Source organism: Lineus longissimus, chromosome 4, assembly GCF_910592395.1.
Source record: "Lineus longissimus chromosome 4, tnLinLong1.2, whole genome shotgun sequence".
In the NCBI taxonomy this organism is placed as follows: domain Eukaryota; kingdom Metazoa; phylum Nemertea; class Pilidiophora; order Heteronemertea; family Lineidae; genus Lineus; species Lineus longissimus.
The window spans coordinates 16971470-16998145 of NC_088311.1; the positions used below are offsets into that span (position 1 = coordinate 16971470).

General features: G+C 40.8%; 1 protein-coding gene across 1 annotated transcript; it reads right to left on the reverse strand.

The window, feature by feature from the left end:
• Nucleotides 1–16519: 16519 nt before the first annotated feature.
• On the reverse strand, nucleotides 16520–26413 carry LOC135486790 (plasminogen-like). The gene is made up of 5 exons (XM_064769890.1): nucleotides 26404–26413; nucleotides 26093–26224; nucleotides 23502–23696; nucleotides 18678–18908; nucleotides 16520–16743 (listed from the first exon to the last, which is right to left on the reverse strand). Exons 1-5 carry the CDS (start codon nucleotides 26411–26413, stop codon nucleotides 16520–16522), a joined length of 792 nt encoding a protein of 263 aa, XP_064625960.1.
• Between the last annotated feature and the right edge of the window lie 263 nt (nucleotides 26414–26676).

A 26676-nucleotide genomic window follows, 5' to 3' on the forward strand; every position in this document is an offset into this window, starting at 1 on the left:
TGACTCCAATCGCTGCCGTATGTCTCCCGTGGGCCTAGTCGTTCACAGCAAGGAAGTTATTGTTACACGAGGTTTTTTATTAAAATAGAATAAAAGATTGGAAAACAAGAATTTTGCCATATTTTCAAAAACAGAAGATTTTGACAGAATTGAAGGGAAAACACAAGAAGAATTGAACATGTGATAACGAAGATTAGGTAACTCTGAATTAAAAAGACACAGCCTGTGAAAAACTGTGTATCTGGGGAGACGGAATTTAGTTGTGGTGGAACACATGATCTCTTTCACAAAACATAAAAGCACAGCAGCGCTTTCTGCCTGAGCTAAAAAGCCTCTTCAGCAATTCTGATCATAAATATGAAAATTTATTGTTGTTCATGCTTGCTTCGTCACACCATTTGCTTGTAATCAGTTCGTAGTAGGCCAAGAATCTCTAGATCCGGAACATATTTAGGTATGCCATGGGAGAGCCATTTTTGCGAGGAAAATATCGAGGGACTCGGAATTCCGGAGTTGATAGGTCCCGCTCCTCGGTACTCATACACTTGCGAAAGAAGGTACTAACCGAGTACTGGTTCTGTAACTGACAGATCGGTTTCCCCGGTATATTGATAGCCCCCCCCCCTCCCTCGTATAATAGATTCGAGAAAGAAGGTACTAACCGAGTATTGGTTCTGTAATTGACAAGTGTCTTTCCCAGGTGTTGCTTTGATCATGTCACTGTACTTCTGAGGAAAGTTGTCACTCTTGATGGACGTTATTCCTATCTTGAAATACTCTAAAATTGCGTCATGTATATGTGTGTACTGCCCCTGTAAAACGGAACAATGATAATAACTGAGACGAAGTCCCGATAGTAGCTTTCTGATGAAAGCCAAGTACGGTGACATCTGAAATGTCGAGGAACATTTAATCTATCTTGTACTTCGGTCTGGAACATTAGCCTGTTTCTTTCGGCGATCTCTCTCCACCAGTCAGGCTCTAATACCTACAGATCTAAAAAGAGGTCTATAATGGAATAATGTCTGTTTAAATTACTAACCATGTCTACCCAAATTATCAAAGCATTCAGGTATTCGAACCACACTCGAACATGTTAACTAACCGTGTTTTGCTGCATGTTCGGTCTCAGTACAGAACGAGGTGAGTCAACATCTCCGAAAGTGTCCTCGAATTGAGGGACCAATGTTCGGACTCGTAGATGCTGACTTACCAGGTTCTGTGCCATGTTCGGTCTCTGCTCCCTCATTTTAGATGTTGACTTACCACATTCGGTGTCTGCTCGCTCATTTTGATAAAATACTCGCAGATTTTGACTTACTGGGTTCTGTACCATGTTAAATGTGGTCCTTGCTCCCTCATTTTGATTGCCTACTCGAAGATGTTGATAGACCAAGTCCTGTACCATGTTCGGTTTCTACTCCCTCATTTTGTGGGCATACTCGTAGATGTTGGCTTACTACATAGGTTCTGTACCATGTTCAGTCTTTGCTCCCTCAATTCGAGGAGACTTTCGGAGATGTTGACTTACCTCGTTTTGTATTATGTTTGGTCTCTGCTCCCTTATTGTAGGTGTTGACAAACCAGATTTACCACATTCGGTCTCTACAGTCTCATTTTGAGGGTTTACTCGTAGATGTTGACTTACTAGGTTCTGTACCAATGCCAGTTTCTGCTGCCACATTTGAGATGTTGACTCACCATGGCGAGGTTATGCAGTCTCTGCTCCTTCATTTTGAGGGCATACATTCGATGATGACTTACCAGGTTCTGTACCATGTTCGGTCTCTGTTCCCTCATTCTGAGTACACACTCGTAGAAGTTGACCTTTTTCTCAGCCTTTCCTTGTCGGATCAGATAGTCGATAGCGATGAAGGCCCCAGTCCTGCCTACTCCAGCACTGCAACAAACAAAGCGAACAGTTCCAAGTTGTTTCTGTGTGTTGAAGAAGCACGCTAGTAGATATACATGTAAAAATAATCAGTTACTGTTGTTAGAACCAGTGGTTCTGTAATATTGTGCGAATTGTCGATGGAATACCATGGACGAAATACTAGTTATTATGCAATACAGCTTGCAATGAAAAACCGCCGGAGCTCATTGACGTACTTACGAGAAGCCAAGTGATACAGCAGCAACCTTTGGTCGAAAAGCTACAATATTTATACTCTGAATACAATACCTTACACCAACAAATGTCTGGTTCACTTACCTGCAATGTACCAATATGGGTACCTTCCCATACTCAGTCTCCTTCAGAACATTCGCTCTGAAGTTTAGCAAAGAGCAAGCCAACTTGGGTACATCGTGATCGGGCCAGGCGGTGAAGTGGAAGTACTTGACAATGCGCACCTCCCTATTCTGAAAGCAAACAATATTGTATGATCAAGATAATTGCGTATAACAATATAATTTTGTGTAACAGTGTGGAGTAACATGACCTTCTTTGCCGTCTGTAAATATAATAATTTCCAATAGTAGCAAAGAAAAAATAATCGCAAATTAGGATCTTTCAGGAGAACCTCTTGTTATCGTGGATACCTTGGTTATCTTTAATGCATTTTCAAAGTGATCATGGCGAGGGTCGTGTTGCATTGATAGCACATCTGTGCTCTGCCAAATCAACAGGCCCGTAGCTAGCTTTTTGATCATGGAGGGAGGGGGCATACCACTTTTATCCTCAGTCAGTCCGACCAATTTGCATGAAAAACCTGTCGTTTGATGACTTTTATTGACACTTGTCCACCTACCCCATCTCTCTCTCAAGCATTTTCAAGCCAAGGTCCTGAATTAAAAAAATCAAACAAACCCATATTAAACTGATGATAATAAGCGTACCAATGTGACCTTCAGGATCCGATTCACGTAGTCGGTAAACTTGTACTCTTCCACCAGCTGTATGGTAAATGGCCCATACGTGTTTTTTCCCTGGCTCGGCCAGTATTGCTCGCACTTTTTCTGAAATGAAAATTAAACATAATTTTGATTGAAGGACTGTAATGTTTTGAAGCAGAGAGAGCGCCTGTTATGACATGTGCTTTTCGTTCTTACTGTAATACTCGCCAATAAGATCCCAAGCTCGACAGTACCCGATTTCTACTACCACCTCGATGGGTAGAGCCTAAACAGCCGGGCATAATAGAAGGCCTTTCGCACCTATAAAAGGGGAGGGACATCTTGTCTTTTTTTCTTCCAATTGGTATTTAATTGTAATATGAAAAGTTCCGCTGTAGAGTCTTGACTCTTCATGACGATTACGTTGTTAACTCTTGAATTAAGGAATTGAACCCGAGGCGGAGGACCTTGGTTGAGTTACCAAGACACTCGAGGGTGGAGCTAAAATACAGTCCAAACCCGAGCCGACAGGTATTTTAGAATAGATATCCCAAGCATTTTATGGCTACGAAAGGCCTACTATTGTTCGGCTATTTAGACTCTACCCATCGAGGCGGTGGTACAAATCGGGTATTGTCGGGCTTCGGATCTTATTGGTGAGTGGATCCAGTATATTATGACAAACTAGGGAATGCTATTTTCGAATTTTGCTTTCTTATATTATGACAAACAAGAGAAATCAAATTAAAAAACATTTGAAACAAGTATGGAAACAAAGTATGGGAGGTGATTTTGCTGGGGGCAAGTTACTCATCACGCGCATTCCAGATTCAAACCGTCTTTCTTCTGACCAAATATAGTGTGTTCGTCTTTGAACAGAACTGAATGCAAACAACCTGTTGATATCAGCGTATGTCAATAAATATCTACATTGAAAGATTCTGTTTATATTGAGGTATATAGGTCTTTCAGGCCGATTGTTGTTTACAAACCTTTTCCTTTTCTATTGTCTTGGTGAGCATGACGATGGTGTCACAGCGTTCTTGCCATATCATTCTCCATGTAGCCGTAATGGACTTAGGAAGCGGACCTGCATGTTTACAGATTTTTAGAGAGGAATTACCAATACAAAAGTCGACGTCATAGTATGTCTATTTTCTATAGAGGCATTTTCACTGCCATGGTTATGAGATGCCAAAGAGTGATTTGGAAATCGATGTTACGATGTTGCATTCCGGCCTATATTGCAGGTTTTTGGATTGTTTTTATACCAATAATACATGTGTCTACCGCAGGAAACTGCAATGTTATGGTAGCGTTTGTAAAGAAACTGTAGTTCGAACACACCAGCGCTAGCACCTTCAAGAAATATATGTTATGCGGTGGGGCCGAGGCTTATACGGTTGTTCTTCAGAAGACAGTGTTGAACAAATACGATGATATTTGGCTGTTTTATAGATATATACGTCTAGTATCTTGCTGTTTAATCGAAATATTCATTGGTTTGTCTTAGCCTCTGTGACGAATTTTATTCTGATAAAATATTCTTTGTAACATGTATGCATTTTTGTAATTAATGACAGATAATAAAATGATAAATTCATCTTACCCTGAGAAGCAATGTAAGCTTTCTCCTTATCATAACCCTGCAAATGCAAAAATAGAGCATCATGCTGGAGTCCATCCGAATCTGATTCTAGTATCTGGTTAATGTTAGTGCATTTATTTAATTGTCTTTCAAATGCAATTTGTTGATAGACACTTAACACGTGAGTATATACTAGTATCCGTACATGCGTGCTTCGCAAGTAATATTGAATCCGATGATCCGACGATCGGACACGCACGGAAAATTACAGCTACGAATTGGCAAATTCAGAGGTGTTTTCTTCTGAAATACATATACGAGGGCAAACGTCATCCTGATATGCTTTCTAGATGCAGACTAGAGTCACACGACCACTTACATGGATGTAACTTGCATTGATGTAGTCCGATTGCTCTTCTCCAATGGGCTGAAGGATAACACGACTGTGATCATCTGAAAAATAATCACACATGCTAACGAGTAGTAACTATAGTCCATTCGTAAATGCAATCTAATCTGTACTTGGTAAATGTTATACTAAGATTGTAAGATTTGATTAACCATGGCAAGGATATAATTTCTTTGTAAAATGTTTTGTGTACATTGACGAAGTGCATTCAGGGATGTAGACATTTTCCGCTCTGTACGGTTTATTTCTTGATCAATCTGGTCTAAATCTTCGGGTAATTATATTTTCCTGTCCATCCACTCGGCATGTGCCAAGCATAAATGAGAAATACCCAGAAACAAAATACTACCTATCCAGGTGTCCCCCCCCCCCCAAATGACTACTTCTGGACTGACAATCTTGAATCTTAAAAATCCTGTTTGGTTTGAGAAAAAATTCAAAGAAATCCGACCAGCAGTATTTTGGGCGAAGCGGATATAATATTAAGGAAAGGACTATAATCTACAGTACATTCCCCTTAGAAGCAGCATGTGGTCTATGTCTATCGATCTGCAAATACGTATACAAAAACACTTAAAGGACCATTGGCATTATTAAGGGTAATATTACCCAGCTCTCGGCTGCCCAGTCACAAGTAGTTTCCATCAAGAAATTGCACAAAAAATGGAAAAATTCAAAATCTGACTGAATTATCACGCTTTTCCGATGTTGACTCCGATTTGACCCGAGTTAGCTCTCCATGCGTCAACCCTTTAAGCATTGAACGATGCACTAGTGAGGGGTTTTCTGGAGCCATGGATCTACCCTGTGACGTCTGATATCGATTTTTCCGACGTCACACTGATGGCGCTTGATTACCCCGCAACTGCGACGATAAATGGAAATGACGGGGTGACTTGAGCTCGGATCTCTGCGTGCACTCAAGTGGCGGGAAAGGTCTTTCGTGCCATGCATACTAGAAATGACGAATAACGCGTTTTTCTACTATAAAATTGGAAAAGCATCGATCACGTTTGGAAAAATAGTTTACTGATGAACCACGGGAAGAACCAACATATACCGCAATAAAAAGCCGCCCATTCCTTTAAATACCGTGAAATGAAATGCTTACAAGTTATTATGTTCTTGTAGCGGTTAAGCGGGTTGTTTCCTGGTTTCTTCGCTTCTTTGGTTGACCTTACAACATCCACTGGCAACTCCTGAAGCAAGGAAGGGTATCTGATAGCACGGACGTATAGCACGATTATTTCAGTTATAGTGCTATACATCCGTGCTGTTCTTTTAAAAGAAATATCTGTACAACTCCGGGTTTTTTTAATGAATCGCTTCTGCAGAGAAAATTCTGGTTATAGGATAGTCCCGAATTATATACATGTATAATTGAAGAATACGTATAGCCCCAATCATATTGACGGGAAAACGCCTTACCTTCATTATTTGCACCAACGTGTTACCCTCATAAGTGTCATAGTTTTACCTATGATTTGTCAATTTATTATATACATGTAATAGACTATTGAAAAAATCTGTACTGACTTATTAAATACTGTACATTTTTAAAGGGACAACTTGGGCGTTGGCTTTACCAGGCCAGGCGGACAATACCTCAGCCTGCAACCATGCGCGCCACCACTCTTTTATCAACTAATGCTGATAACTAATAATGATTTTCGCCAGTGTTGCGAGGCAGTTTTGGACCATGGTTTGGACTAGAACGGGTGGTATAAAGGCCATGTAGAATTAGCGGAATGAGCGGATTCTGTAAAAAATATAATTTCATACAAAATGGAACTTAAGGAATTCATTAAGTTTTAATTTGTTAGATACGCCACAAAGATTATTTGAAAATCGCTTTTTACAGTCATTAAGCCATGACTCGCAATGAGGGTATGAAAACTGGTCCGTAGGGACAGTTTAGTTCAGTCGGTAGCCGCGCGCAGCGCTGTATTACGTTACCTCCTTTCGTCTTCAGAGTTCAGGCATGGCGAGAATCATCGCGACAAATATTGGCTTTTCCAGGTGATTGAAGCCCAGAATCCACTCATTCCGCTTATTCGGCTAATTCTACATGGCCTGGTATAAATGCAATCCGAGTAAAAAAGATCAACCATTATCGTAACATGCCTTTGACAACAAAATGTAAGCAACTTACTCCAAACTCATCCTTAAATTCCACTGCTCTATCGCCCCTGATACTCTTGACATAAGGAGCCAGATCAGAAATCGTTACGGTTCGACCTTGCAGATTTGAATACCCCTTTCCAGTATCGACGGGGACAACTGGCAAAGTTGACACTGAAACAAAAAATTGGTCTTTATCAATTATTGATGATGGTTCTTCTTCAAGAAAATCTATTTGTGCTATCCTTATACCTCGCATTGTGATTAGGTCAGAATGTTTGTAAAATGACACCTCGGGGCTATTTTCGATTCTCACCATTTTCTGTTTGAAGAACTCCACACTCGAATTCCTGTATAATGCTTAGACTTGTTATTTCATGCTGCTGGATTTCGAGTGATTCGGCTGCTTGTTCTTTACTTCTACGCTTTTTCCTGTTAGAATATAGAGCAGAAGGAAATATAGACCTCGTTTTAAGCAAGTTATTCATTAGGCTCACGGGGCCTCTTTTGGCTCTTCGAAACATGACGTCCTATTACGTTTTTACATGCTTCGTTCTCCAAACAACGGAATATTTACAGAAAGCATACGTGACGTTTTAATATTTTTTTCGAACAGACTCAAATATAACATAGAGTTTAAGGAATTGATACCTCATTGTCGTTATTTGTTGTCTCACGAAACACCGCGAGGAATCTAAATGCTATGGTTGCCTTACCATAATCACTGCCGCTAAAACGAGGCACAATGCAATATGCACTATAAACAGGTGTACATTGTAACCAAGCCGTTTAAGAATTGTAGGCTTATGGATTCGATTACTGCAAAAACGTCTCTGAACACTCGCAACGCTAACGTAACTGTACCTACCTTACACTAATGACCACGGGAATAATGATGGCCGCAAGAACAATTATCATTACAATAACCAGTCCAGCTAACAGGCCAACATTAGTCTCAGCTACAACCACAACGGAAAAGAAATAAAAAAGCATTTTCAGGGATGGTACCCGTTGTTCTGATTCAAAGTGATATGATAATTAATAACCAAGCAATATACCCGTGGCGCAGGCAGGTTCAAATGGGCTTTTTCTTGAGCTGCACGGGCCGAAGGATTACATTGCAATGAAAATATAAGGCAAATTAAACCAACCAATTGTCCACAGACCAGGACATCAATTGGTCCAATAGAGATAATGAGGCAATGTCAACATGCCTCGTTCCTCAGTCAGCAATATGCCCCTTTTTATACGGAGAAGAAAAAGGACATGAAGGAGAACTTAGATAGGCCTTCACATGTCATGTCGGCTGCCCAATGGCTCGAACCAATTACAATATTACTATTATAACTTAAAATGCGTGCTCCTCCTAGCAATGTCTCGGGCAAGGCACTTAGTCGAAAGGCAAGCTGGAGGTTCAGCACCGTGAGCAGCACCTTGATAGGCCATGCCAAGAGTGCCTCTTCAGATACATCAAGTATTGAAAGCTGTGGTAGAGCACTTTTAGACTGACCAGAATCCAGAATTCAGAATTCCAAAATTAACGCCCGCCAAGACATACTCTCAGGAGAGGCTTTGTTGTCATCCGATCTAAACTGACGGAGGAGTTTATACATTACAAACTATTACACCTCTACGTCCATTATTGTAGTGATGCTGTACGAAATGAAGGGCCAGTTTTGGCAAGAAAAATATAACGGTTACACTACTCTAGCTTCGCACGCCTAACGTCCAATGTGGTAAGCCAGTGTATGCGAACATTTTGGTGGGCCTACGGCAGGAACGAGTTTCTTTAGGCCTATACTTGATTGACCAGCAGCGTCAATGACAATAAGCTTGAATAGAAGGCCTGAAAATTACCCCATTACGGGCCTAGAAATTTGCACTGTGTAAAGATCCAGAAGTATTAAGGTAGCAGGAAGGGGTGGGCGTTTGTGGTTTCTGAGTGTGAGGGGGTATGTGGTTTCAGTATAAGATATTTTATTGTAGCAATGCGAATATGTAAGCGATTTTGGTTAGGTCCGTCATAACATAGAGTGACTCAATTAACCACTCTCTTGATTACAGCGGCCGCCTCAGCGCCACCACACGGGGCCTAATGGTATCAGACTAAGTAGCTTCACGCGATATGCACCATTCTGGGAAAACGCAATCGGGAAGTATGCTCCTCGAGTCATTAGCATGATATAATCTTTACTCCAGCTCGAGGTAATCTTGCGCAGGGTTTCTTCGGCCCAGATACATTGTGGTGGAAAACGTCTAGTACAAAGAACGCCTGGCTTGCGCCAGACTAATAAGTGAAGAAGGTCTGGCTGCGCGAGACTTTTGTGATAAAAATGACCATTGCAGAGACTTTGTGACGTAGGCATATACTTTTTACAATTAAAAATTAAAAATTCTCAAAAGACGATAAGGAATGATTATTTATTAACATTTCCTGAACTATATGCCTTCTAATTATCACTTTACATAAATAGATTGGCGATAGGTCGCGTGCTTTTCTTTCCTCGTGACAATATACAGCAAAATAGTTACAACCCCATAATCGCGCTATAAGTCCATAATGAGATCACGGTTTAACCGTTATAAATGTTACGCCAGCTTCGCTATTTTCCCGCTACGCGGCGCGCTGGGTCCTTGCGTCTAGCTGGACGCTAGAAGTGAGAAACTAGAGTATATGGAGAGTGGTTGCTATTGCACAGGCGAATAAAGATCCATGACCAGTTATTCAATACTTACACATTGATGACCCACGCGATCAATTAAAACGCAAGTTTAACTGACAACACCTATCAAAGATTAGATGGGTGTTATCAGTTAGATTGGCATTTTAATGAATCATCGTTGAGTAATTAACAAACTAATTCTGTATCTTCACGCATTTCAATTTTTTCATATAGAATGGCGATGTCGATGTTCAAATACATACAACAAGGGAAAAACATGTGTTCTCCTATAAATTCTTTGGCCATGACAATTGACAATTAATTGCCTTACATGTGCATCTAAAACGTTATTTACATGCACCTAAATTTGGTTACAGATCTATACAATGTATATTTAAAATATATCGAAAACGTATAAAGATTATTTCACGTCCCTGGTTACTTACATGTACTGTTCTCTTTGGTGAGGACACTCATGACCTCAGTCCACTCTCCACCGCCATATGATGTGAATGCTCGCGCCTGAAAGACGACAAAATCAATAAAACCTCCTTCACCACTGTATCTTAGGCATGTTACATGTAGGTGTAAACGAATGTATCTTCATGTTTTGAAGTTGTCCATTATTTGGTTATTTCGACCGCACGACCATGATGGTACACTATTTATAACCTCGACCTTTTACCATCCAGCGGGAAACTGGCATCGACCTGCATAAATGCACCAAGTTTCGCGGGTATCGGTTCATTAGTTTGTTGGCAGTAAGTCCATGTGCGTGACTTGGGCAATATAACCTTAGCGTTTGACCCTCTGAAGAGTGCTCCGTGTATCTCAGAACAAACCGATCAAATTTGCCGGCATCAAAGGCACTGTCGTGAAGGATGTACTGCCACCGGACACTGATGGAAGTCGGGGTGGAGAGACCATCCTTTGTAACTGCTGGTACCCCTTTAAATACAAGATGATGTAATTAAAGAAATGCAGTTTGCTCCGTAAGCCTCAGATAGACTATTACTGAATACATTTATTGGTAGAGAAAATGACTGTAGAGAAAATTCGTTCAGCCTGATTTTGATAGCAGTTGGCCATCAGATGAGTGTGGATTCCTAAACCAAGAACGCCAAGACACCCAGTCGAATGGCGCAGAAGATGGATCGAGCAAGCCAGAACTAGTGGAATAAGGATACCGAACTGGAGGTTTTGGCTGTCACACCGAAACCGCGGGGGTCGACAGCCGATGATTCGGCCAAAATTTTGCTCCACCATGTCGAAAACTCCGCACTTCGGGTTTTCTACTGGGGAGTTGCTGACTACAAATTGAATTCCTCAAGTGATTGTATCTCGGGATCATTGTCCTCGATGATATGTTCGTTTGCGGTTGTGTTGATTCGATCTGCTGATGTAATCACGGAGTGTTCGATTTTAACGGGAAACAGTGGTCCTGACACAAAACATCCCAAATTTGAATACTGTACTGTCGGCCCGTCCCCTTTCACGAGACGATTTTCAAGGAACTGGAAGGCATGATCACATCCAATCATGATATCCACGGTGAATTCATCGGCACTAAAGTTATTTGCTAACTTGTTTTCAATGTTCGCTATGTATGGGTACTCCTTACATGTATTCCATTCTCGTTGATTGATGGGGTTGACTATTTCATCGGTGATGAGAACTTCAATTATTTTGATACCGTCAGTGGTTGCAATTTCAACATTTGCAATGTCGTATTGCCGTTTTGAAGAGTGGCCTCCGAAGCCATTAACACTTATGGATTGGGAACGCACCGGTTTGAGTTGAAGCTTTTGTGCTGTATCTTTGCGAATGTAAGAGGACATGCTTCCTCTATCAATCAGCACTCCTGCTGTGGCTTCCTTCCCTTTATTCTGTAAGGTAACATACCCTGTTTCTAGTAGAACTGTGGACGGCCTATTGGTTGCGCGTTTTTTGGAGTTCACGTTTGTTGTTTTAAATCCCACGTGATCATTGATATCGATTTTTCGTACATCGGAGTACTTGGGGGTTACGGCACACATTCCTGTGTTACTTGAATTTCTGTATTTCTGTTCAAAGTATTCGTGAAGACTGGTGTGGTGCTTTTTACCACACGTGTGGCATTTGCTGCGGTTTTTACATTTCTTGGCGATATGAGATGTTCGAAGACAGTTGATGCACAGGCGTTTGTTGAAAACGGCATTGTATCGGTTTGTTGGTGATAGAGTGCATTCAAAACAACTGTGACCGGAGTTGCAGAATTGACACATTTTGGGTTTGGCTGTGGGCACACTTACAAACGAATCCAATGAAACTTTACTCCCGTTCAGGTTTCGATTCTGATTCTGCGTACTTTTCCTATGACTAATATCCGACTGTGGAGGAGCATCTGCGCGTTCTCCAACGTTTTCAAGCTGTTCCGAGAAAGACTGCATGAATCGCTTTAAGTCAAAAGCATCCTGTTGCCCTGAGGTTCCCATTTTTTCCCGGAAGAATTTCGGTAACTTCTTTTCGATGATTGGTACAATAAACGGAGCGCATTTGTAGATATCGACGTTGAGGTTTTCTAGGGACCGTATGTCCCCCATTACTCGGTTGTGGAATTCCCGGAGAGCATTATAATGTCCTGCAGGCCCTGGCATTTCTAAGAGGTTATTCACATGTGATCGAATGATTTTTCGGGGTTGTCCGAAACGTTCTTTCAAGATTTCTACCAGTACTTTCAGGTTTTCCCCTGAAGCTTGAAGACCAGCAACAGCGTCTGTCGCTGAGCCCGTTAACTGTCCCTTGATATAATTGTATTTCGTGATATCCGCATAGTTAGCACTGAGAACATCTGCTTCAATCGTGTCCCAAAAAGATTTCCATGATGTGTAAGTCCCATCGAATGTCGGTAATTTCAACTTTGGCAGTTGCGCTGTTTTGGGTACTGACGCGGCTGGCGCGTCGACCGTTTTCTTGGACTGTAATTCTACAAACTTACTCACGTGCACTAGTTTGGTTCGATTGTCTATATTCCTCTGTTTCGTTTGTAAGATTTCCTCTTTGGTTAGGTCATCTTCCTTCTGTTTTGTAACTAGTTTCGCTATTTCCACGTTTAGACTTTGTAACTTGACGAACGTTTCGTCGATTTCTGTTGAACATGCTTCAACTTTTGACAGTTCGAATTTCGTTGGTGACTCCTTTTCAATCACGGCATTTGCCTGTTCGAAACCGGTGTCCAAGGCTTCCTGTAACAAGTCTCTGTTTTTCTTGAGTTGATCGATTTTATCCATTTTGACCTTTACGTTAGTATATTGCGTTGTGTATTTACTCGGTGAATTTCCCAGATCCTGGTCACGGCACCATGTCGAAAACTCCGCACTTCGGGTTTTCTACTGGGGAGTTGCTGACTACAAATTGATGGTGAACTTGACTCTATCGTATCTTTTTTACAACTGACTTTATTTCTACAAACTATTGACTAAGTAAACAAGATTACGAATTAACAGATGTCAAGAGATGAAAGAAGGTGCTTAGACGATTAAGCTTAGCTTAATCCGCAAGGATTTCCTCAGACTTCCTGGCTCCACGCAGCTGCAGTCGAACTAATAACTTGATTCAGGAAATGACTTGGTTCAGGAATGCGTAATTCCTGACAACTTCCCCCAATTTTCACAATGGTCGGCACTGACGGAACTGAAACAGGACAAACAAGCATTGTACTTCAATGCCGATCTACCGTCGTTGTGCCTAATTATCCATCCTTCTTAGAGGAGTAGACTTTAGGACTGATGTTCACCGCCGGTAAGTCGGCATGAGTACTTGAGACATTTAGCAGCCAGCTGTATTATAACCAAGGATTATTCAAGAAAGCCGTTTTTAAGCTTGGATAGGCATTTCCTGTGATTAATAGGCCCCAAATGTATATAAGCTCGCCTTATATAGTATTTTGCCATAACATAATATACTTGGAACGTGACCATCAGAACAACGGTAATAGATCAGTCAAAATGAAAAAATGATAATGTTACTATAAATTTTTCATGGTAGTCCCCCGGGACTTTCAAAGGCGTTTTCCAAAAATTACAAGGGCAAATCACTGGCAATCTTGAAAAAGGGCTTTTCTCATTGAATTTCAACAATATACCTCAAAATGGTCGGGGGATCGTTTTCATAGCCCCTGCCCCTCCCCCTGTGCGTCCTATTTGTTTATAAATGCATACCTGCATGAAGGATTGATATAACAGAACCTAGTAAAAGAGGCAACTTTATATGATAATTCTAAGACAGTTACAATCTTCTGCTGTTGTTATCTTCTGAAGCTTATGTTTCTCTTGTCCATCGGGACTTGTCACAGCCGCCTTGATGTCATATTCTGTGAATGCTGTAAGGTTGTGGAGAGTGTGAGTTTGGTCTGCCTCTGTTAATTTCATGTAGCTTGATTCGGTGGTTTTCCTGGCGTACACGTGGAAATCCTTAAAGCAGTCAGCTAACATCTCTGGTTTCTGAAACATCATTGGTTGATGGTCACAAAAATTTATGAAAAGATGTTTGGCTGAGAAAGGGACTTTTTATTACACACTCCTTACGAATTTGTTGAAACTTGGTATTTATAGTATGTACAGCGGCAATAATGCCGGAAGTTTATATTTCGTACGTTTTTACGCAATTGAACATTATCAAATTCATGTACAAATTTTGAAAATTTTCAACGAACGGCGTAGGCCTTTGAAATAACCTGACTGGAAAAAAATATGAAAACGAATTTTTAAAAACGATTTATACCTGTGCGTGTATTGTAAGGGATACTCTGTTTGGCCAGGCACCTCCTCCCACAACTGAGTCCGATTGCGTTATCATCGGCGAACCCATGTAGCCTTTAATATTAAACGAAATAAATTTTTAAAAGAAATTGCCAAACACATTAATCCTATATTATCAGTTGCAAAATATAACCTGCCCACAAAATGTCAAATGTCAAACCTTTGGTTAACTCTTTGCAACCACACTCTGTATTATCCGGGCCCGAGGCAGGCCGAAATGGTTTTATATAGCTGGGATATGGCACTAAAACTGGTGCAGTATTTTTACCCTAAATATTTGAGCATTTTTTACTCAAACAGGCAATGCAGCTGAGTACATGACTTTGTACTTCAAACAGAAGAATAAATATTTGTCTTCGAAAGCGAATTGTGAGTATGTTTTTGGAGTAGTTTTAGAGAAGTTTTAAACCATCGATGATGAATCACATTGAGGGGCTGATGCATTATATATGTTTTTTGGTAAAAAAAGTGATGTTTTCAAATTACCTGCACATGATTCAGTTCGAAAGTGTTCAACTGACCCATTTACTTCCTCACTTTTCGTGGAGATTTTATATATGAGCTGCACATGGAAGCTGTATTCTGTCGATGGCTTGAGACCGGTCACGTTATGCTTCACATTTTCCTGGCTCGGGAATTGTTCGGCGTGGACAGTTGAAGAAGTTGACGAGTGTTCCATGTATCTCAGAACAAACCGATCAAATTTGCCGGCATCAAAGGCACTGTCGTGAAGGGTGTACTGCCACCGGACACTGACGGAAGACGGGGTGGAGAGACCATCCTTTGTAACTGCTGGTACCCCTTTAAATACAAGATGATGTAATTAAAGAAATGCAGTTTGCTCCGTAAGCCTCAGATAGACTATTACTGAATACATTTATTGGTAGAGAAAATGACTGTAGAGAAAATTCGTTCAGCCTGATTTTGATAGCAGTTGGCCATCAGATGAGTGTGGATTCCTAAACCAAGAACGCCAAGACACCCCGTCAAATGGCGCAGAAGATGGATCGAGCAAGCCAGAACTAGTGGAATAAGGATACCGAACTGGAGGTTTTGGCTGTCACACCGAAACCGCGGGGGTCGACAGCCGATGATTCGGCCAACATTTTGCTCCACCCTCGCGGTTTTTGAGACAATCAGCAGTGAGGTATTACTATCTATTCTAAAACATCTCAAATTAAACAACGCACAATTGTTTTTTGACTGCTTTCATAATTTGCACCAACCCAAGCGGTTTTCATGGTCGCTGAATTCAAAACGAGGCTTTGTTGGCGCATAGTGCATTTTACACTGTAAACTGCGGTTTCTTATAAATTTAGATGTTTTAGAATGTCTTATTATCTCGTGTCACCATTTGGTAATCAATCCTTCCTGATATCGGTAATGGCCGTCGGAGGACTATTTCTGTTGCATACGTTATCACCGTTTATCTATATGTATACCATGGAATAGCCACACCATGCTCAACCTGTCCCTTCAAGAAGTTTCATTAATAGATCTGTTGGCTTTTCATACGATTATTGCTCCCAGCAGGACTATAAAAATCATTGAAGTCCAAAACCCCACACAACACTAGCGAAAATCATCATTAGATCAGCTTTGTGTGACACCACATTTGAAGTCCATAATGACGAGCAGGGGCACATTATTCTCCTGGTTATCCCAAGCTCAGGTCGTCCTTCTTATGAATCCTTCCTTGCACGATTCTTACCTATGTTACAGTAAGGGCCTGTGAAGCGATCGTTACACTCAGATGGACACTGTCCTGTCTTGTCATCGCACTTTTCATCATTGGCACATTGGCATTGGTTGTTGCAGTTGGGGCCATAGCGCTTGTTGTGGCATTCTGATAGATGCGCAAAGTTCTATAAATTAGAATTCTACAGTCTTTTTTAAACAACTTCATACTGGCATATACAGCTGCATAACTTTAGGGTTGTGATGCTGCTGACAAACATGACAAAGGTGTGATTTACCACGCTCGTTAGTCATTTTCTAGGTAACTCAGTCGAACGCTACAAGAACACATGCTGACAAAATTCCCAGAAGTATAGGAGCAGTGTGGGAGGAGCTAAAGTGATAAAAAGCCTGCATAGAGCTGGCTTTACGTGACCTTGCTGACACGAACCTCTAAATTGGAAGCCTGTACGCTCACTTCGCACAATGTTAGAGAAGACGATGGTTCCATTCGTTGGATCTTCAGGCGTCTTCCAACAACAGGACCCGTCGTGTCACATTTAATTTCTTGTGCTCGACTAAACTGTACTGTTCCAGTTTCATGATGGCAGAGATTTTCATCTATCAAGATCTTAAAATTCGTCAGTTTGTCTGCAATGATGACAAAACACACATACTATTAAGAGAATGCATTTTGACTTTACAAAGCAATTGGGACGATTCGACTTTTGTAAGAGGTTACATACATAACATTTTAAACTAGCTTTATACAGGGCGAATCTTCAAAAGTATACATTTCATGGAAAACTAAAAGCAAATAGGAGGAGCTGCATGCACATACTTTTTTTAACACGTACACATCACCGACTTATACAGTCACGGGTGACTGAGTGCCATTGTCTCGAAAACAGTAGGCAGATTTCAGAAATGGCCGAATGGATAAAAAACGCGCCACATTTTAGGATAAATAACTACAAAGATATCCACTCTAAGGCGATGTGGTGGTTGTTCTTTACATTATTCATTTGCTTAAGATAAGTTTGGTGATTTTAGATTTATGGCAAAATTTAAGTGATATGTCAAAATATCACAACAATACTCTCGTCTAGACATCATGATATCCCAACATTTAGAACACTCGCCACCACTGTATCTCAAAAGGCAACCCAGTCAATCCTAGTGAAAATTCGTGCATTTCTTAATCTTTTAATCTAAGCTAAGTTTGATGATTTTAGATTTATGGCAAAATTTAAGTGATATGTCAAAATATCACAACAATACTCTCGTCTAGACATCATGATATCCCAAAATTTAGAGCACTCGCCACCCCTGTATATCTCAAAAGGCACCCCAGTCAATCCTAGTGAAAATTCATGCATTTCTTAATCCTCCCACAGTGTGTGTAAATGTTATTGAAATATTGTAATGGGTGTTGAAGTAATGTTAAATAAAAGAAGTGCAGGTCAGAACTTTAAAATCATTGCCTTGAGAGTCACATGCAAATTACACTATATCAAGTGATAATTTGCCCACCATTCTGCTTGTTCATACGTCCATCAGCCTCTTATACCGCATCCTGGCATAACCAGTGGTTCTCAATAATACTCAACTTGTCGAAATTTCAAACAGGTTATGTATATGACGTAGACTAAAAATAACCTGAATCTCAGGATGCTCATACCGAGCACCAACCGATGAAAATATTGTTTCAGATTACGGCGCGCTGTGCCAGCCGATATAGGATGATGTTAAAAATGCTCTACCCATTTATTACCTGACTGAGTGGGTTCGTCTGCTCAACATTTAGAGGCCGCTGCAAGCTGTCCACAGCGGGCGGCATCTGACAGCATTGTAGCGCAGAGGTTATGAAACACTCGTGGGGCCCGCTCAGAAGGGAGCTAAAGTATATACTGTGTCGATGCGTTATAAGCCGCCTGTACACGCCAAACAGAGCCTTTCTCTGCTGCGACTCAACCGGCTCAGTCGCAGCAGAGTCTTTCATATTTATTTGAAAGACTCTGGTTGCAGCGACACAACCGGCCTATACGCTCTTGAAATTTAAGAGTGAGTCAAAACTAATCTGATAATTGCTATTGCACCAACTTTGAAATTAGTTAAAATACATGGTAATTGTAGTAGTTGAAGAAACCAACTATAGTCCATCCTGACTCTCCTGTGTTTGCATCACAACTATCGAGCTCCACAAACCCATGACGGATTCCATCGATTTTCCTGTTTTCTTCTGTTTTTTAAGAGGGCAAAGGTCAACGCCGATCGCACGTTGTCCAACCTCGTCGCCTGTTTTGGCAACGGTCCAACTAATGCAATTGTTAGTGTATTATTAGAATTCGTTTAATTGAAGTGGTATTTAAAGAATTACTATGGTGATGATTAAAACCTAATTTGACAGTCGGTGCAATAGCAACTACCAGATAAGTACGGTATAATAGATTACTGTAAAATAGTTTTTTTTACAAATTTATTTCAAGAGTGTATACTAGTACCCTGGCTAACAATGTCAAAAAGTGTTCTAATATCGACTGATAAGATTTCCAGCACCGTGCCCTTATACGGGCGTTACTTACTTTTACAGTATGGAATAAAGCAGTAATCATAGTGATATGTGTGTGTGGCTGTAATATAGCACCAAGGTCCACGAGCGGCATCGTCTGGGTTCCGACAGTAATTGTAGGAGTCAGCCGGCGTATAGTAGCCGTTGTATACAAGCCAATCCGCACAGGTGAAACCCATCAACGTCGTGCTCTGTGTTCCCCTGTATTCTGCACCTATCGTAGTATTCTTGCACTCACTTTCAGCTGAAAAAGTTCAAAATGAAATCGATATCGAATCAATTGAGAAATCTGTAATATCTGTAATCATCAGCAACACCTGCTTGGTTGTAATGTAGATGACGTCATCAAATATTGGAATTGCAGTTTTTTAACAGCAAGAAGTGAGGTTTCTGTCTAATAGTTAGGCAGCATGCCCTACTTTTTCTCAGAATTTCAAAATAAAGGATTCAGTTAACAATTGTCACAAACAGAACATTATTAAATCAAAAAAGTCCCGTCTGCTTGGACCGATTTCTTTTTTAGGCACTGCACTACACTGCTAAGGGCCGTTTACACGGGACCAAACAAAACCAGACCAAACCAAACCAGACCGGATCAGATCACATCGCTCGCGACGTCATGAATGACGTTAGTCTAAAAATGACGTAGGCCTACATCGAACCAGACCAGATCAAGTTCGTGCGAATACATGGCAGGCCAATCTGAACCGATCCATGTAAACGACCCTATAGAGTGATGTCACATTTTTGACACCCAATAAGAATTCAGTAATGTTTGCATGTCGAATTTGCAATGGACTACTTAAATATGTCTCGGCATTCATCCATCAGTCTCAAAATCAATTTCCTTTGTATGAAAGTTCAATATCGTAACTCCTGTTGTCGATTTCGTTTGGTTGCACTTCATTTTAAAATAACCGGATTTTCTGATAGTTATATTTTCTGTTATCATTTTAGTTCTGGCACTGTGAACAGAACTGAAGAGAAACTAGAGGTGTCCCGAGTTCGCGGGGCAAACTCGGAGGCTTCCCCGCAGTGATTTCTTCTCCAAATTATTCAAGTAACTGAAAAGATCAAATCCAACATGCTCAACTTCAACATATCACCTATCATCCCTGAAAGTTACAGCGCTCTCCGCTCTCCATCTGATCCACCTTCCCTGAAGATTGCACGACGATAGCAATGATGATACGCAAGCTAAGAGATAACGAGGTAAAACAATGGAGCCTAGTAGGCCTGTTATGCAAATTAGTTGAATAACGGAGAGTATTAAACCCACGTGCATTACTTCAACATATCACTTATCATCCCTGAAAGTTGCTCTCCGCCGAGTGGTGACGGAGGAGTTGTCCGATAACAATGTTTAGACATTTGATAAGTATTTCATGAACAAGGCAAATATCAAATTAAAGAGTTGTTACAAAACGTCTGATCCACCTTCCCTGAAAATTGCATGAAAATAGCTTTGATAAAAAGCGAGCTCTACGAGCTATCGAGGTAAAAAAACAATGGAACTCGTTATTGTGTGAATAAGTTACATAACTGAAAATGTAAAACCCACATGCACAACTTCAACATATCAACTATCATCCCTGAAAGTTGCAGTGCTCTCCGTCCAGACCGGAGCGATCTACCACCCAAATATCATGAGATCTCGCAGGGAGGCGCTTGGTTTTACCAGGCTGCCCTCCGTCGAGCGGCTCGGAGTTCTCCGGAAATTTTTTTTGGTCAATATTTGCCCAAAAAGTAGCCATGAAACAAATTATTTCATGTAAATTACGTAATCAATGATAAAAAGGACAAGGCAATTTTCGTTCTTATCCCCTAACTAATATTTGTGTCAAATTTCATTAAAAACTGCTAACCGCTTTGGATGCAGAGGTGATAATAATGATAATGATAATAAGAAGATTGAAGAAGGACTTTTTAATAGTAGATTAAAATCAAGTTATCCCAGGATTGTTGGCTGGGGAAGGCTAATTAAGCTGTATTTATGTGGTGCTGATAGTTTAATGATATTTATTAGATATATATAAAGGTTTTCATATGCTATCGCAAAATTTCATAATCATCTTGTGAATAAGCTTTTTGAACGTTCGCATGTTTTGATAGAAATTTTAACATTAGGGGTTAAACGATGGTTTAAATAATAATAGTGATAATGATAGTCGTAGTAGAATTACAGTCCAAATCACAATTGACATCCGTCCTGCTTCGCGTCAGTTGCGCGAGTTGCCGGTCAATGACGCACCAGTGATGCGGTAAGGGTATCAAAATTCCATTGCTGCATGTACATGTACATGTATACGATACAAACTTTGTGATATTCAACAATTTTAAATAGTGGAACCTTTTCTCTGGGTCACTCGATACATATGATATATTATATTTATCATAAATATTTATAAATGAAATGGCCAGGGCCATTGTGCTCACCTCATGTGGAGGAAAGATGGATAAAGAGCATGGTATTGTGTCATGTAGTGTTAGGTTTGATGTCCAAGCAATTACAATTTCCCTAAAATGGCCAATTTACAGTACATTCGACCTCTGTGACATTGAAAAGTAGGTCAAATCAAAGAAGACTCGGGTGACACATTGAATGGTTGTTAGAATTAGATGTACCTATGATATAAAATTGGTGCCAATCGGGCAAGTCATTACTAGGAATAATGGCATTTTGAAGAATTTAGGATTTGGCCCCCTCCCTGGAGGCCAAACGGCAAATCAGATCGCACCAAACTTCGGTACCTGAGATCACCTGACCAAGGGGTACATGTGTACTTAATTTGTGATCAATAGTCATTGCAGTTAAGAAACGTGCCATAGTTACGGCCTGACGGCGAATTTACGCCATTTGACCTCTGTGACCTTGACAAGAAGGTCAAATTAAAAACCTGTGTGACATATACTGTATGGTGGTTAGATGTACCCATGATATCAAATTGGTGGCAATCGGACAAGAAGTTAAGGAATAATCACATTTTTAAGGTTTTTGGATTTTGCCCCCTGGTGGTCAAGTGGTGAATCATATTGGACCAAACTTCGGTCCTTAAGATCACCTGACTAAGGGGTAAATGTGTACCAAATTTGGTATCAATAGTCATTGCAGTTTAGAAACGTGCCATCGTTACATCCTAACGGCCAATTTACACCATTTGACCTCTGTGACCTTGAAAAGGAGGTCAAATCAAAAACCCGGAGGATATATGATGCACCTTTGCTAGAAGTACCTACCATATTTTTTTCAAAATTTCCCGACTACTATTAAGGGAGATATTGCATATTTTCACTTTTAACGTTTGGCCCCCTGGTGGCCAAACCATGAAACGAATCGGACCGAAACTTGGTCTCCAAGGTGTCATTACATATGGGTACATGTGTACCAAGTTTCAACTCAATAGCTCTAACAGTTACGAAACGTGCCCTGCTAACGGACGACGGACGACGACGGACGACGACGACGACGACGACGACGACGACGACGACGGACGACGTACGCCACGGTATGGGATAAGCTCACCTCTGCTAAGAGGTGAGCTAAAAACGTACCATTGGTATAAATAAGCATTCTTGGTTTAAGTTAAACGATATTGAGCAGCTGAGCTGAATAATTTTCAATTCATGTCGATACTGAATCGTCCGTGTCCTGGCTTCTTTTACCACTTGGTTACGTGTGAAACACCTGGCGTATGTACCACAAGTTCAGGAGCTGACCCTATCGTCTATTATTGCCCATAACTCGCTCCGCTACCTTACCTTCTCCCAACCGCAACTCGGCCACCAGTCAACTCTTTAATGACAGATCACGTCCAGACCCGGAGAAGAAAGGTCCTGAGCAGCACTATCCATCCCGACATCTGGAGTATGTCTGGGGTTACTCTCGAACTCGCAACAGATCCTATTTTCAATGCCCCCCCCCCCCGTGGATAGTACCCCCGTCGTCTCCAAAGCTGCACGTTTGAAATTCACCTGAGCAAGAGCCGAACAGCCAGTGGAAATGTGCCATCCTGTTCAAAAGCAGTCCATATGACATGCCCCAAATTTGCAGCATCTAAGAGAAATCGATATTCAACCAGGCCCATCTCAGGCTTAGCCTCTCAGGCCAATTCAGAAAGGGTCATTTTCAAGAAGTCTCCCGTCCCGTCGGAAGACACGTTCTCAAAAAAACAACATTGTTTATGGCCATATTTAGTTTAGTTAAGTGTTTTCGTGGATACATGTACACAGCGAAATAAAACATAACATCATCGATACAGTAAATAAAATGCACTTGTAAAATACACATTGATAAAAATACATGTACCACTGGTAACCGTACTGGTCATAATGACCTTTTCAATGGCACCATGAAAAAAAGACGACAGAACGGATATTCCAGATGATGACGACATGTGCATCAGCTAGGTGGGTCGGTAATCGACGCAACGACAAAAGCCGACAAAGGTACAAATTTTGACAACAAACATCCAGACGATACATTTTGTCAACACAAAATTTCTCTGAGCAGGTCTTCAAAATGTTTTCTGACTCCTGAGTTTCAAGAGGTAAATTCTTTGGAGGTCTAATAAAATAAGACGCATCGAACGTTTCAGAAAGAAATCTCGGCTGCCGTGACTCGTATACCGTCGTCCCTCTTAATAACGGGGTTTATAAAACTCTGCGTAACAAAATCCAAAACATTATTGCATAAAAGTTCACCTCCTTAATTGTCCTTCAAATGAGTCAAAAACGCCATTTTTGAGTTTTAAAAAAATCACCCACTGGCACTTAAATACTGCCATTTTTGCTTGATATTGAGGCCTTATCTCTGATATTCATCACATTTATGACTTACCCATTGTCCATATTGTCACTGTAAATAGGACATAGTTCCTCCCTAGATCCACCTGCCACCAATGTTCGCGTTGGTTTGTATGACTGCATCTTGAAAACGCCTGATTCGTATAACCATCCAGAGCCAAAGAGGCGTAATGCGTGCCATTGGTCGTTCCCTGTGATGCGTCTGAAGACTTTCCTGCAGCAACATTACCTAAAACAGACGATACAATAATAACGATACATTTTTTAAGCTCAGTGGTAATGTGCATTGCGTCATGCTAGTTTCCTCTCATACTGAACTTCCAGCGGTATTGCCTCCGTAGCCTCCGCCTATACCGACGCGCGTTGTCGGGAAGTTGAGCAATGTCAACACATTGAGGATAAACATGGCTTCCTATCGGTGTCTCCATATCTATTCTATCACGTCGTAAGTCTGCAGAAAGACGAAAGTTGCAGTATCACATGGATGTAGGCATGAATGCATTACATGTACATAGGTTGTGAGCGAGAGTAGGCATACAGTATATTTGGTGAGAACTAAATAAATGAAGAACATACTTGTTCGTAGTTCAAAAGTGCGAAACCTCTCCCAACGCATTCAGTTGAGATCTGCAACTTATAGCAAAACGTTTACGTATACGAGAAAAAAAACCAACCTATGTGACGACGTATTCCCGAACGTCGACATTTAGGTCATCAGAATTTGCGCTCTTGTGACGCGTACACAAGCGTTTTTCGGAGAGTCTTTCCGCAAGCAGCTCATTACGCGAAAAAAAACGGATAATAAAACAAGAGTATGTTTCAGTCTTGCACGTAACCAGTGCAGCGTTTTCGTTTAGGTTTTCTTCATTCATACAATGAGACGTATTTCTTTTTTTTTAAAATTCAGTTGATGCTATATTTTCCTCTTGTATTGAATGGCCTATCCGTGTTAAGAGCCAGTTTTTATAAGAATCAGACGGATTTCTATTAGAGGGTGATATACATGTATGACCATCTCAGATTTGCCTGAAATTTGTTTTGGTGGAAGGCCTATGGGTAGATAGCAAAATCCTGAAATTCCAGGTCGCTAAAACAGACAGTCTTCTTTCTAGGGCCTCTGGAATGGTCACTGTTTTTAGGGTCAAAATTAGACTTCTTAAAAAAATAACTTTTGAAGTTGGAATATCTCAATGCGCCAATGACTGCCCAGCTTTATTTTGATAGATGTCAGTCTGTGATTGAAGGAGCTGCAGAAAATTAAAAAATGTCCGTTTGTATTTTAGAGTGCGGTCTGTAGGTGGCACTGCAAAACAGTAGTTTTTTCTGAAATGACACATGGATTTCAGGCAATCCTGGACTGCGCCCTCAACATCCCAAGCTAGTATATTTTCAAATGGTATAGTGTAGGGCAAGCTCATGGAATCCTATCATGCATATTGTGGGAGGGTATAGGACGTGAACGGCCTATACCCACATAAGTGATTCGGAGAATTCTTTCCAAGGCATTTGTTATTTAACGCCGTGTTGCCCACGAAAAAAAACTGTTCAAGGGCCAAACTCACATCGCTTCAAATCAGCAGGCTTTAAATCAGCGTCTGCACGAACAAACCTGACCACACAATTTTTCTACACGCTAGCAAAAAAGTGTCATAAAACACCTCAAAGTCACGTTGTTTTAGGGGGAATTTTTTCAGACAAAGACTTGAAATGCAATATGACAACCTTTTTTGAACTTTTGCAATAAGAAAACCCCACAAAAAGTCTGGTAGTTTCATGGATGTGGTATTTCACCACATTCAGATTGCAGTGGCGGCCATTTCAAGCAGGGACGGGACGACGTCCATATCAATAGTTCCGGTCATGCGCAAGGAGGTTGCACAGTGCCTTGTGGCCAATTACAGCTCGCCACACGCCATGCACATACTTTAGTTTCACCGATCTAAGACATGCAAGAACGTGTCTGAATATTCAAGAAACAGGTGGAGCAAATCTGCAAACCTACAGAATTTTGAATCAGATAATGCCAGACTTAGAAACGATATGACGACCCTATCTTTTTATAAAATATCTCCTAGGTTTCACCCACCCACTATACATATATAGGCATGAGCATATTATAGGCATGAGCATTTTTATATTTATCAAGCAATAATCATGACCAATTTTTTCAAGCCGAGGCGTGCCAAACATGGATGAACGACAGCCAGAAGAATTCTGTCTTGTATTTATTGCCTTGTGAAGTATTCAGAAATTTAGATGCTTATCTTATCTGTTGACACTAAAGGTTTCAAAAGTCAAGGTATCCTACTTCTTTTGTAATGAGAATAAACAACTTCAACTGGCCACCTTATCAAAAAATACCAGGAAGCATGATTCATTCCTGGCCACCTGACCAGAAAATGCCAGAAAGCATGATGAATTCCTGACTATCGGAAATTCGCAAACAAATTGGTCATCTAGATGATTATTGCTGTTGTCTTTCTATGTGAATGTCCTAAAAAATCCTGATTACTTATGCGATATGAAAAAGATCAAATCATTGTTATGTTGTAAGATATCTCTGTGCAACAGTATGGAAACTAAACCGCTCGGTGTCGACATAGTTGATCTATCTTTAAAACTTACCGCGCTGACAATACTCCCCATCCCATCCACTGGCACATCCATTTGGGCAAGACCCGTCTTGGCTGCAATCTTCATCCCCATTACAGTGACACTGATATTCGCAGTTATCCCCGAAGTATTTTGTCGAACAACCTTAAAAATTGAATAAAAAGGAGTGAGACCAAGTTCTATCACTCATTGAAGCCATGCACGTACGTTGCGACTAAAAATAGGGGGCCGAACTTATAAAGCGTGTTTTTCTTTTGTTTAACTTGGACCTGTTTAAGCCTAAACATTTGTAAGACTAGAGGTAGACATGTCCTACAAAACACTGGTGTTCATCGGAAATTTGAACCACAGAAGGACGTCTGTCTAGCTAGACTAGTCCAGCTGGTGATGCAATGTGAAGCATAGATTGCATTTCCTTTGTTCAGACGATCATGTAATACTTGGTGAATGGGGTTGACCTTAACTGAACTCCTTTGCACAGCATTCAGCCCATAGGCCGTAAAGTGACGTACATCGCTTGGCAATGTCGGGAAGAAAGAGAAGTGAGAATTTCACTCCGGACCAGCGGAGAGCTCTAATTGAGCTGGTAAGAGTTC

Coding starts and splice junctions, on each gene's coding strand:
- LOC135486790 (XM_064769890.1), bottom strand. Junction 23,697..26,092: donor TGGGGAGTATTGTCAGCGCG/GTAAGTTTTAAA, acceptor CGTCTGTTTTAG/GTAATGTTGCTGCAGGAAAG. Junction 18,909..23,501: donor AGTGACAATATGGACAATGG/GTAAGTCATAAA, acceptor GAACTTTTTCAG/CTGAAAGTGAGTGCAAGAAT.